Source organism: Paramisgurnus dabryanus, chromosome 13, assembly GCF_030506205.2.
Source record: "Paramisgurnus dabryanus chromosome 13, PD_genome_1.1, whole genome shotgun sequence".
NCBI lineage: Eukaryota > Metazoa > Chordata > Actinopteri > Cypriniformes > Cobitidae > Paramisgurnus > Paramisgurnus dabryanus.
Genome location: NC_133349.1, coordinates 17415875 through 17429621, shown reverse-complemented (window position 1 = coordinate 17429621; position 13747 = coordinate 17415875). Strand labels below are relative to the sequence as shown.

The window sequence follows — 13747 nt, the reverse complement described above, 5'->3', positions numbered from 1 at the left end:
TACAAAATTCAATTATCATTATTTGACAACTGTTTATTTATTGGCAATAATTATTATGTGCAAAATATGCCACTCCATCTCTTATAGAAAAAACTTAAACATAGCAGCCCATGCTTGGTTATTGGGAACAGCTTAGAGATGAACAAATAGTGGTGCAACGGATCGCAGTTGATCCGTGATCCGTACGGATCACGACCCACGGTTCGGCTCGCATGTGATTCGCGGATTTATACGCAAATTTAAATAGGGAAAGTTTATCATTTGTAAGTATTATAAAGGTTTGCAAATGTTAACATTCAAGTGATTTTAAACAGTTTAACTGCAAAACGGCGCTAAAGTGATCAGTTTACTTTACGCACAAACGCACGCGTGCGGTTAAATGCGTCCGGTCCAGCTCGAGTCAGACGTAATCATCCTTCAAAGATCAGAACTCTTGATGTTTAAATTTCAGAGAGTTGCGCTACTCTCTCTCATACTGTAGTGTATTAAAATACATTTGGCTAATAGAGCAATGAAAAACAACGTAACGTTTTTATGTGGGACGACTGTAATGCTGCGCCGTCTGTAATTCGCCCTCTGTCTGTGTCTGTGCGCTCGTTTAAGGGGACTCGGTAGTGCACAAACGGAGAGATGCAGTCTGTGCATATTTGGTCTTAAAGAGACAGTAAGCTCAATTGACCTACTTAAGTCTGTGTCATTAATGTTAATCAAAGAACCCAAGACAAAGAGAAAATCACTGCTGAAGCTTTAAAAAAAATAATAATTACATTTAATTAATACAATAAATGCAGTGTTATTATTCATTTGATTTCTGTAACTAATGATTTTAGACCTTACTTAATGTGCAACCTTGTTCTTTTTATAAATGTTTGTAATTTCTTGATTTGTTATAAGAATTTTCCCATACTTTTTTTTTGCTGATCCGAAAAATGATCCGATCCGTGCCTCAAAATCCGTAATGTGATCCGAACCGTGAGTTTTGTGATCCGTTGCACCCCTATGAACAAATACAGCTTCTGTCACTTCTCAGTGCAGGCCTATAAACCAAACCACTGCAAATTAACATCTCCTGGTAGGTCAAGAAATGCAGCTAGCACTACCAAAAATATATCTGCAAAACAATTGAATAATACTATAATAATTTAAAATTATTATTAAAAAAGAAATAATAAAATTAACGTAATTTTAATGCATAAAGCATACAAATGAGGAAACAAAGCTGAAGATGTTATAAATATAAAACCGGCACTAAATACAGCAAGGTTCAAATGAAAAATGTTGTTAAAAACATTGTGGTGATCTTTCCGTCCCTGCTTGCCACTAAAATTGAAAATTGCTCATATTTCTTTACATGAATTACCTTAAAATATGTGATCAAGATGTGAAATGTTTGGGGTGCTCTTCACACCACGGCATTTCATTGGCACAAATGGGGCACATTGTACGTAGTCAAGCCAGTAGGCAGGTTCGACTTCAGGCAGTGTTGTGCATACAGACAGGAGAATGACAAACTCATTAATCGCTCTTGCTTAACTTTGCTGCCTTTTGGTCTGTGCGCCGTCACTGCATGACGTTAAACACATCTAGTTTAGCAACGAGACCGCAGATGAAACTTATCCTCTAAAGGTTATCGGCCGATAATGATTGGCGCGCGATCAATAAGAGCACCCTTATTGAATAGCATTAATCAATCAACAATCAGTTTAAGAAAATTCTTTCCAGTACTGAACTTGGTTTAGGTTCAGTACACTTATCTAAATCTGTGGATTATCTAATTCTTTCATTAGGGAAACAGCCATGTGCAACAAAAGAAACTATTACCTAATCCTCAGTGAAAACACACAAACGCTCCAGTCATAAAATCAAGTATCATGACGACTAAGAAAAGTGTCTAAATAAACAGGTATGTGGCCTTTACAAAATGACTTGTGCGACAACACATTAAATGAATCTTTAGGTTTTAGAGTTATATGCATCCTCACAGAAAATAATTCTGAAATCCACTTAATTTATGTCTATGGGGTTGCCTCATAGACATCCATTGAATTTGTTTTGAGTGGCTTTGCTATTAGTTTTAACTATTTTAGGTATTAAACAGAGAATGAAGAGTTGAATGCAGAGTTTAATATTTATCAATCGATGCTGAGCCAACACCCACGGACAAATAATAAAACAAACAGTACCACAAAACAAATAAGGCCTACCTAATCTACATTTGAAAGCAAAAATATTGTTGATTGAATATTATTGCATCAATAATGGACAACAAAGTGTTCAGTTTCTGTGCTTTAAACTCAGCCAGGATAACCCGCCCGGTAAGCGACACCTGCTTAAAAACACATGAATAAAACATGACAGTTTGTTAAAGCACACAGTACAACCCACAGCAGAGGAGCAATGACACACTTTTAAAGTACACGGGGGTTAAGCAGAGCTTGACGTGTGAGAATGTACCAACTAAAAACATCTCAGCATGCATAACAGAGCACATACACACAAAACACACAAACAGGGACTGAGCCCTGACTTTGAACATTACCCTCATCTGAACTCATTCTGGAGTCCTTGCTTGTCTTGTCCTCTCAATACAGTACCAGCACAGCCATTGAGCCAGTGAAGTTGAAACATGGGAAGGGGAAGGTAAAAAAAAAGGGGGAAGACAGTAAGATGGGGTGTTCTGATTGGACACTCTATGTGTCTCTGTCCAACTCGTGCCCACCCCTTCATCTCTTAATCATGATGTGAGAGTCTCTCACTTTCTTTTCATTCCTCTTAGCTAAAGTCATTCTCTTATCTGTTCTATTGTTCCTTTCTATGAACCCTTTCCTATATTCTCATTCCTTAGATTCCCTGGAGAGGACAGCTTCTGTTCTGGTGGGAGGACTCTTTGCCCACTGAACAATGAAAACAAATTGCTCACTTGAACATGCGTTACACACACAGCTGCTGTCGTGAGAGCTTTAGTTTGTTTGTGCTAACGGTGTCATAAGGCCAACCAGCCTTTACCTCTGTCCTCCTCTCTGACAGTAAACTCTTAATTGTCCTATATAAATAACCTTTCCTTATATTGCCCGTCCAGACAGGGGTGGCCGGTGACATTCACCCTAACTGGACAATCCAGTACTGGCCCCACTGTCCAGGCAAACACAGATGATGACATTTACTACATTTATTTTGTTGTTTTGTCGATACTGAGCAAAGCAGATGAATCATCTATTTTTATATATATTGATTTTTAGGCAAATTCCCTTTGATCATAACACATTAATAAAAGGCAAACTGCCTGCTTAAAAATATAATTAAAAGTTCATAAATAAATGCTTGTAATATTAGAGCTCTTATCTAGAAGAACAAGTCCTAAACAACTAAATTATTTGTAAAGTGGGGAGTATAAATAATGATACCAAAACTTTTTACATATATATATCAATAATGAGACATAAGCATTACTATTGCTAAATATATAAAATACACATACACCAATGTTTTCACGTTCCTTTTATATTGTGTAATATATGTTTTATATAAAGTCAAAATGACTGAAGATTAGTCTGAATTTTTCATTTATGGCAAAACCCATCTGTGACATTAGTGTGATACAATCAATAAATAAATGTACAAGACTAAAAATCCTTTCACTTTCAACTGCATAAGAAAGCACAACTGTGTTTTCAACTCAACACTTGCCAACAGCCGAATGAAGCAGTTTTCTCTGAGGTTTATCCTCCGATTTGTACAAAAGCAGTCTATGGTGAAATCCTAAAGCCGATCTGAGCCAACACAAAGAACAAGAACAGTAATGTGATCCTGTTGTTCACTTAGTAGAGCATTGTGTTAGCAGTCCAAAGGTTATGTGTTCGATCCCCTGGGAACACACATACTGATAAAAATCTATGGGTTTAATAAATTGGTTTGTATAAATGTACCTGCCAATTACATAAACGTAAACCTAACAGTTAGTCCTAAAAGCATACGGTCTTTAAAAGATCATGTGACAGCCCTTAAGAATTGTTTTCACAGAACTTGCATTCATTTTGTTAGGAGCAACATACTAAACAGTTATGTACCTATATCAACACCCTAAATTAACAGGTCTAGTATGCAATAGTACAAAAGTCACGGGTCATGGACCCTACAAGTCATAAAGTTAGTATAACATAGTGAACATGTCCTTACTGACTAACTTTAACACTATAATTCCTGTACATGTCTCGCCACAGGTAATAATGTAACAAGCAGCAGATACTGTACGAAGACGAAATGCAACATAACTAAAATATTCATTTATAAACCTTTTGGTTCAAAGAAAGCCGGTGGCAGTGCTACACCTCGAAATTTCCTTAAAAATATTTTAAACGTATGCTTATTAAATGAATAACAAAATCCGCCTAACGGTGTGATACAAATGTAACCGCTTTAACTGTACATTAAAGGCGCTCGCGCTTTAATCTTCTGTGTGACAGTTCTTCAGGAGGTATCGAGCATACAGCGCGACAGTCATTTAAAAGCGACAACTCGCCCCAGAAACAAACATGAAGGGAAAAATACCTATTGGACCTTCTTTGTGTTTTGATGAACGCCTTCTATTAACTGCTTTTTCAAGAACACCGCTCCCTGTCTTCTTTGCCGACGCCATCTTCCTCAAACAAAACGATCACCTCCCCTTTTCTCTTATGTCTGAACGTACCTTTTAAATGACCACGCCCAGTTAACGGTATAGCCAATGACGCCTCAGTGAATATACAGGATTAAAAAATATGTATTTCGTGTCATATATTTTTATATAATTTTCAGATACCCATTAATTTTATTATATTCGATCATTTTATTTTGTCAAGTGACGCATTTGTGGCACGTAAAAGGCAAAACAATAATCATAACAATAACTAAAAATAAAATAGTAATAAAAACATAAGTATTACAGTTATATGTAAACCATTGGAATTGTATAGAACGTCTGCAAAAAGCCATCTTGTTTATATGTTTTGAACAATTAGTTTAAGGAGGACAATTAAAATGTGAGATCATACAACACCCAAAATTAGTACCACAAAACTTATTTTATAATTTATACATTTGTTTTTATAACAATTATCCAGAAAGACATAGGTTAAAAATGCAAAAATTACAAATTTGACTGTTAAAAAATTAACTTAATCATCTTTATGCGTATACGGAAAGTACATTAGCCTACCACAAATCAGCATTATGTTTATCCTGCACTAGAGTGAAATGACATTGATGAAGCTAATTGTATAGTATTTAAAAACACTTATGACAAATTATCAGTGTCCCACTTTAAATATATTCAACCACAATGAACTAATGACCCTCTATAGGACTTCCATCTGATCCATCTAATCTTTATCCCCTTCTCTCCGTGTATTAGATTATATTTAATATGATCACATTCCCCTTTCTCTCCATCTCAGTTAGGGCTTCTCCAGCTGAATGTCATTTCCACAGTTGGCCACATCTTGATATGGGCCTTGCACATGGGAGCGTTGGATTTGATGGTAAGTGGAATTGCAGTCATCCAAGTTAAGACCCTGTGAATGGATAACATTTACATCGTTGTAATTCAAAGCTATTTATCTTTTAATATATTTTACTTTAGCAGTATGTGGGATTATATGGGAATCATGAGCTTAGCATTCACTATGCCCTATCATATTATATTATAACATATAATATGAGAAGATCTCATTCATGTAAACAATACATAATAAAGTAATTTAAAATAGAACATGCAATGGACATACCTCATAGATATTTTCTTCCTCCCTTCCTTTCTTCCTGTCCAGTTCTTTCAACCTCTTTGACTGGAGAAATAAAGTTATATAGTATTAAATTAAGCCAGAACATTACATTAAACTTAAGGGGTGGATTCTTGGACAGTGCTTACCCCAGACTAAAATGCACGTTTGAGCTGCCTTAATTTAAAGACGTCTTGCACTAACACAGATATATCAGTGTCATTCTTTTGTCTCAACAAACCAGTTTTCTTATGCACACCAGTATTTTTTGTAAAGTATGCTTGTTAAAACTATTTAAAGATGCCATGAACATGAATTACTGTAATTTGTTTTGTTAATATCGTGGTATTTTTTTACAAATAACTTATCTGTGTGCTTCAATATTTTTTTAATTCATGTGCCCTCATAATCTTTAATCAAAAATCCAAATCTCCGCCTTTCCTCAAAAGGATCTCTCTTTACTTCCGATCATATGGTATGGCAGGTGGGTGGGGTCCAGGAGAAGATGGCTGCGATTAGCATTTAGCAACACGACCCAACTTCAAACGATCCAATAAGATCTCGATGGACAAATTTAAATCGAGCCCTGCCTTATTTCATTTCCACGCGGAACCTACTAAAAAGACAGCTCGCACAATGGGTTCAAGTTGAAATGTTGTCTTTCATTCTGAACGGCGAGGACAGTGACTGTAACATCAAGCATATTTTACAGTATTAAACACGTATTTATAACGGTTTCATCAGGATCCAAAAAAGAACACAAAGCATGGCCTTCTCATGGCCAACTCTTGCGTCATCACAAAAGGATGTTCAACACATCACCGTTTAATAAACGTTGTGCAACATTTTGTCGTGGCTGAACGCCCAGTTTCACTCGGATATACGTCACCACGTGGAAAACAAGGCAATTGCTACTTGCGTTTTATGGCGACTTTAAATGTCCTCCCTCAAGCCTTGTCATGAATTAAGCTGAACCCTGTACGGGAAACGGCCCCTAAGATGACTAAGTCTAATTACCATTTTTAATCCATTATTATTGTGTTCCTGAAAATGTGATCATAACTGAATTCACTAACATCATGATGCCTAATGGTGCAGAGGAGATTCTTTATGTAACGAACTCATATAAAGAAATAGTTCACCCAAAAATAAACATTCTGTCATCCTTTACTGATCTTCATGTTGTTCTAAACCTGTACGAGTTTTTTTTAAGTTTCCCTTAAGCATTTTATAAAGACCTTTAAGTTCATGATCAATGACATAGAGGTGTGTCTGACCTTACAAAGGAGCATGGTGCCAGGGATCAGCACACACAGTAGCAGTAAAACCCCCTCTGCTGTAATGATGCTGTTCTTCACACTCTCGCTGAGGTTCAAGGTCTTTTGCAAAGGCTCTAATGAAGAAGAAGAAGAGACTAGACTGCTGTTTGTCTTATCACAAGATGTCTTTCATGGATAAAGACATTTCATTGGAAGCAAATCAAATCAATCATGCAACAGTTTTGAAAAGATGCAGACAGAATAAACAGAAGTTTAAAGAGATCAAGCTGTACTTCAGTTGACAGTGCTTGTGAATTTGAGAAAGTTAAATAACACAATCACAAGCATTCAGGAATAGGTTTATGTCAATGAGGATATTTCTGTTCGCCTAACGTAGGCAAGTAATTTAATTGTGAGGGTTTTCCAATATGGCTTTCAGTGAGCTTGAGTGGGACCATTGTTGTTAGTTTATGGCTTTTGTAGCGATATAGACTGCTGTATAATATTATACAGCGAGCCTACAGCACAAGAGCTTATATTGAAATGTCAATTATATTTTTTTTGTGATCATAAAAGACTTTTGAAAAATATTGGAGAAAACTGTGCCAACATGTTAATATCTCTCATTCCAAAAAAGTGCTCATAAAGGCAGCTAATAAGAGCTCCATAAAAAATAGCTCAAAATTCATCCCAGGTTGAGACCTTGAGAAGTTGGTTAAGAAAGAAAATTAGTACATTTTGCAAAGTTTATGCAAAAATGGCTACTTTAAAGATGCTAAAATAATTTTAGACACAGCATAATTGCTATAGAAATGTTTGTGTTATTTCATAGTTTTTACTATTATTCTACAAAGTGTTGTCTCACTGTCAAAAAAATGGTCCAAATAGCTATTACTGGGGTGGTACTCTTTAAAAATGTAGACATTTGCACCTCATATTAGTGCATATTAGTACCTTAAAGGTACATACTGGTAGCAAATGTATATCTGTGCCTAAATGCTTAGAAACTTTTTAAAGGGTACTGCCTTAGTGATAGCTAGGGATCATTTTTTGACCATTTATTCTGACAGTGCTGAAAATGATTCTACCCCAATAGCAAGAAATATAATTTGCTTGGAGGTAAATATGATCTCACTCACTGTAGACATGAAGAAAGGTGCCATGTGTAAAAATGGCAAAGCGATGAGTGGTAAGATTGAGGTAACACTGGTAAAGGCCAGAATCTTCGATTTGGACATTCTGGAGAGTCAACTCATGGCATTTGACTCCATTTGCTTGACTCTTTGTCTCAGCCTTCACTTTGTCTGAGAAATTTACAGTTTGTGATGATGTGGTTCCGTTAATGGTGTGAACATTCATGATCCAGGTGAAATGAGGGCGCTCTTCACAACGGTAGCAGCATTTGATTATGGCTTGTTGTGACACAGGCACATTTTGAAATGGCTGGTCCGCCTCCAGTTGGATCTTCGCCTGATTACCATTGGGAACAGCTTATGCAAAAAAAGAATATACCAGAGTGCATGTGGGTAGTGGCAGCGGAACAAAGTATGAGTTTCAGAAAGTATGTTTAAATCTAGCCTATTAGTTAAGCTGTACCATTACTTCAATATATTCACTTCATGCTGTATAGGTAACACATATAACTGTAGGGGAGAGCGGGGCACAAACTAATGCTTTTTTACTTTGGCTCCATTATTCAAAAATATTTAAGTTAGATAAATAAATTTTTTACACACACATCTCGGCTACAAATAAACAGTTGTTTGTGGAACCTACTGTCATCATACAATTACACCGAAATTGACAGGAGTGCAAACGTTACAATTTACCCCATAGGTGGGGTTCATTGTAACAAACAGAGGGTTTGTTGTAACACTTGCTTGAAAATGTAGTTTAAACACAAATAATTCAATAAAATTCTGTTTATTTACTAAGGAAGGATATTGTTTATAGATCTGACTATAATATATAGATATCCACACAATTATCTATCAATTGTATATATCTGAGGCTTAACACTGTGTTACAACTAACCCCGCTGTGTAAAAATGTTTCAATCTCAGCTATCAGTTACTAAGAGTTGCTGACATGTTTTAAGCTGGAGTTATGTTTTAGGTAACAAAACAGTGATTCAAATAATATAAGGTTGGATATGGTGACTTACACACCTAACTCAGAAATCGAAAAAACATAATATGAAGAAATTTACTTCCATGCCTCCAAAACACTCTTTGTTCAATATCTTAACCAAAAAACATCAAAACCTTTCACAAATTCACTGGAGATCATCTTATGACAGTAAGGGAAAAAGATCAAAAGCAAAAAATTGTTCGGCCATGTATAAATATGTCAAGTAACCGTGTTACAATTAACCCCGTGTTGGTTTGTGCCCCACTCACCCCTACTATTAAAACTGTTTTTATTTTAAGCAAAATTTAATTATACCACTCTAAATGAAAGTAGGCCCACATTGGCATTTTAAAGCTAGAGACAAATCTTCATACTGGTTGCAGTGAGGGTAGGAGATGAGCTCCATTGAAGCAGAACATACAGATGGGCAGATGGAGAGTTTGTTCTTTTGTTACAGATAAAACAATTTAGTTTAAACATATTTAATATCATAAAGAAGCATTTAATATCTTATATAAAACATTTAAAACTATTTATAAATAACATGACTACCTACAGAAAACAAATCTATTTGAATTCTGCACAAATTTGTATGTTAGTTTGTATATTTGTAAAAAAGTTTTTTTTTTTAACTTAAAGCACTTACCTGCCCAAACATACAAGAACAGGACCAATCCGAGCTTCATCTCTTATAAACCAGAGAAAGTGGAAAGGTTAAACCAAACTTACTGCTGCTATACAACAACGGCAACAACGCAGACTCTTCTGCAAATGTATCATCTGAGTGACTGCTTCCTTTCCTGTATTATCTGCACACCCACCCGTGCTTATTGTTCCCCTTTTTATATTTATGTAATATAGTTACAGGCAAATAAACTTAATAAATGTGTATTGGCCAAATCTGTATCGGCAGATGGAAGAAATTTTGTCCACTATATTAGACATCGGTCGATTGTCTAAAAACTAAAACTTTTGAACAGGGCATATTATATCTTGGCAATTAAAAGGGCCAAATTTAGTGACAGTGAAAACAGAATTGACATTTGTATTCTCTGCACTTTTAGGATTTCATGATATAATAATTTGAAACAAAGAGTAATAAGCAAAACTATTGGTATCGGTAGATGTCATCAATTGGATATTGGTATCAGCACAGAATTTTTTTATCGGTGTAAATAGTAAAAAAAAGTTAAAAGTTCTACTTAAAAATTCCTAAATTGGTAACCCTTAAAAATTTAAGTTTTATCAACTCATTTTCTTACTTTTTACTCATTTAAAGTTAGGCTAATAATTGAAAACGTCTTTTTTTAAATGACTTCAATTGGTAACACCTAAAAATATAAGGTTCATCACCAAAAATCTTTTACTTAAAATTAGATTTTTAGTTGTTACCCATTGAAGGAATACATGCTTTTATGTAAACCACTGCCACTACAAAAAAAAAACAACACAACAAAAGCTCAAACCATTTTCGTAATTTATTAAAAAAAAAAAAAACATAAAAAACGTACCTACATTTTTCTTAAGTATCTTACATATAAAATCAAAGCCCAAATACACAGAATACTTCTTGCATAAACGTTTATATAGACATACAGCATTACAATGCCTGTATGGAGTGAACCTCTATACACAGTATTATAAAAGCCAGACATGATGTCTCTGTCAATGGATTTCAACAAATCTTTCACCATTTTACCAAACCGATGTGAGAGTGGGTACTATGACAGCAACTATAATTTGGTAGGCAGTAAGATTCATTGCACTTAGGGGGAAGTTTACAAAATATCAGATTTGCCAAAAGCAAATGTCAGATTTAGCATTTCCCACTGAAGACTTTTGAAGGAAGTGAGGGGACAGCAGGTGTAAAAGAGCCCTTTGGAAAAAATTCAGATTTAAACATATAGCTATACCATGTATATGCATTATATAGATACACATCAAAAGTTAAAACAGTGAGAGAGACACCTCACCCAAAACCTTTATTACAAACGAACAGCAACACTTGCCACAGATGCAACAAAAGTGGTCACTTTTAGAGTCTGGTTAAGGATGTCTTTGTTTTCTCTCACACCATCTTTTATAATAGGCAACGTATAGTACATAACATAATTACATAGGTTAAATAAAACAACAACAGCACAGAAAGCAAACACATGAAATGTAAGAAAATGCTAAAAAAGAAAATTGTGCGATTAGATAAAAGTTGGGTGGGATGTGAACATCTTGTGCCACCTTTATTATTTCACTACTTCTAAAAGAGAATAAAATATGGAAAAAACACGAATAGGTCTGAATGGTAGCTACTAGGACCAACACTGCTAACTCTTTTGATGTGAAAGTGAGACCATTTAAAAAAACAACAACTAGTAAACGGTTGCTAAAAGAGAGAATTTAAGACCACTGAAAACAAAATTCAAGACAATCCACCTTAAAACAAGTTGCATCTATCAATACAAAATCACACTACAATAACACATCAGCTAAAAGTTGCATAACTAGGCAGTGGGTTGAATAACATTATGAATGCATGTTACATAAGATGATAATTACAGTACTGGTAAGAAACTCACTGTTTCTGCCTCCAAACTCTTGAGATGCGATATAATTTTGAACCCCTGAAATTACCTGCTGTTCTGTGGATTGGCACCCTAACAAGGCAAAGAGTGCAGAAGAGAAAACAATGTAGTCCTTTAAGCTAAAGAACATGGTCAGGTAATGAGGACCAGCATCTTTTCTATAATAGATACAGCAGTTCAGTTCTGAGACAACGTTTAATCCGTTCAAGCCTAAATAGGATTATAAACCAACACATTTACAGGCAAATCCAATTCATTATTTTGTGGGTTGATCCAGCAGTAAGGTTAAGCGCTCGAGAGATTGGAGAGGGATAGGCGAATGGATCGAACTCCCACTACTTTCAGCCCAGGTAGTATTTTTCCTTTACAGTTGACACTATCAAGCTTTACCAAGCAAATGTGAGGTTTCTCTACTTAATGATATATATTTAACTCTTTGGTCCTGCTTAAGCTGACAAAACTACTTATAAAGAACAAAATTGAGACACACATAATTACAGAAACAACAAACTGATAAATGTATTATCCCCAATTTTTCTTAAACCATCCCCAATGGATTTGACACATATCTCGTGATTTGCATAGATATACATAAAAAAGTATTATACGACCTGTGTCTACATACCAGAATACTTCTGCTTTACTACCAATACAATAAAGACCTGCAGTTGAGTCATTGTGCATGCCTTCATATGCTTAAACACAAACGTGTGGACATCCATTGAGCTTGTCTGTATGCATGCATTACATTTGAACTGCTACATATACAAGATTTCCACACATCAAACCACAGCGTCGAAGTCTAACTAGATCTCTGAACATCAAACCTCGCGACAGCCGTCTCAGTTTCACTCTGGATGGTCAGGTGTGCTTTAAAGGGATAGTTCACCCCAAAATGGTTTACTCACCCTCATGTTGTTACAAACCCGTATAAATTTCTTTGTTCTGATGAGGAAGATATTTTAAGAAATTTTAATCAAACTGTTTGTGGACCCCATTCACTTCCATAATAGGAAAAAAGAATACTATGGAAGTAAATGGAGCTTATGAACGGTTTGGTTACTCTGGTCCTTTGTGTTCATCAGAACAAAGATATTTATACGAATTTGTAACAACTGAGATTGAGTAAATGACCAAATTTTCATTTTTGGGTGAACTATCCCTTTAAGACAGCAACCCTCACCTAAAACATTTCTCAATTCCTTCATTCATGTATCGAACCGTCCTACTTGACATTTTCTTTTCTTTTGTTTATTGAGAGTTAACAGAAGTTCTGGTAAGACGACACATAATCCTATTTGATGAATAAAAAGGCTAAAACAAAACTGCATGTCTTTACTCTCCTTATTACTACAGTTTGGCCAATGCACGTTATTGTACAACAGAGCGATACTCTGCTAGGAAGTCTATATATATGCGTTTTAATATCTGTTATTTAAAATAGATTTAGCATGGAAATATATGTTTGGATGTGCAAACAGTATCTTGAAATTTGTTTAAATATATATATATATAGGCAAAAAAAAATCAGCATGTCTGCTCACTGTTAAATTCAACAATACAGGAAAAACCATAATATTAGTTTGAATAACCTGATATAAAACCTGACTCAATAACTACTGTCTCAGCATTAGGCTTTGAATTTATTGAGATGCAACTATATTTGATTAAAAACAGTCTCTTGGCACTAAACTACTTTTGACATGCTTTGACAGGTTTAACTTAGTTTAGGTTTTTACTTTGATCTCTCTCTAGATGTTGCACATTTCTTTGGCATCATTTGGCTAGACTGTCACTCTCATTCCTCTTAATAGAGTCACACAAAAGCATTCATGCTCAAGAATCACTGTAATTTCACAAAACCCCTTGCTATTTTATTTCTCAATGACGTGGAAACTGCCCGAGGCTTGCTGTTAATCTTCTGAAAGGACAGCTGAGACGAGAAAACCGCGGAAACATTCAGGCAGAATGAGTCAATTGTCAAAACCTCCAAAAGGCTAAAGTCCAGCACACAGTGATCTAA

The 13747-nt window shown here is 35.3% G+C and overlaps 3 protein-coding genes across 10 annotated transcripts in view; all 3 read right to left on the bottom strand.

Annotated features, from left to right (window-relative positions):
* The window catches only part of lipeb (lipase, hormone-sensitive b), a 28721-nt gene extending 24070 nt beyond the window's left edge, over positions 1 to 4651 (bottom strand). Inside the window, exons 1-2 of one of the 3 annotated variants that reach the window (XM_065245576.2) lie at positions 4550 to 4624; positions 2540 to 2612 (exon numbers count right to left, since the gene is read on the bottom strand). In XM_065245576.2, the coding sequence (XP_065101648.2) occupies positions 2540 to 2555 (16 nt within the window). In that variant the 5' untranslated portion in view covers positions 2556 to 2612; positions 4550 to 4624. Of the gene's footprint in view, positions 1 to 2204; positions 2465 to 2539; positions 2613 to 4548 lie in introns of those variants that run through there. The other 2 variants (XM_065245575.2, XM_065245577.2) reach the window with 2 other exon arrangements.
* Positions 4652 to 4822: 171 nt separating this feature from the next.
* Positions 4823 to 9955, bottom strand: cd79a (CD79a molecule, immunoglobulin-associated alpha). Its single transcript, XM_065260736.2, has 5 exons — positions 9792 to 9955; positions 8155 to 8505; positions 7034 to 7149; positions 5763 to 5822; positions 4823 to 5549 (listed from the first exon to the last, which is right to left on the bottom strand). The coding sequence occupies exons 1-5, from the start codon at positions 9829 to 9831 to the stop codon at positions 5433 to 5435; spliced, it is 684 nt and encodes a 227-aa protein (XP_065116808.1). The 5' UTR covers positions 9832 to 9955; the 3' UTR covers positions 4823 to 5432.
* Positions 9956 to 10605: 650 nt separating this feature from the next.
* Positions 10606 to 13747, bottom strand: part of arhgef1 (Rho guanine nucleotide exchange factor (GEF) 1) — a 51619-nt gene continuing 48477 nt past the window's right edge. For all 6 annotated transcript variants that reach the window (XM_065245571.2, XM_065245568.2, XM_065245569.2 and 3 more), the window contains one exon: positions 10606 to 13743. The gene's annotated coding sequence lies outside the window, so the exon portion shown is untranslated. The remainder of the gene's footprint in view (positions 13744 to 13747) is intronic.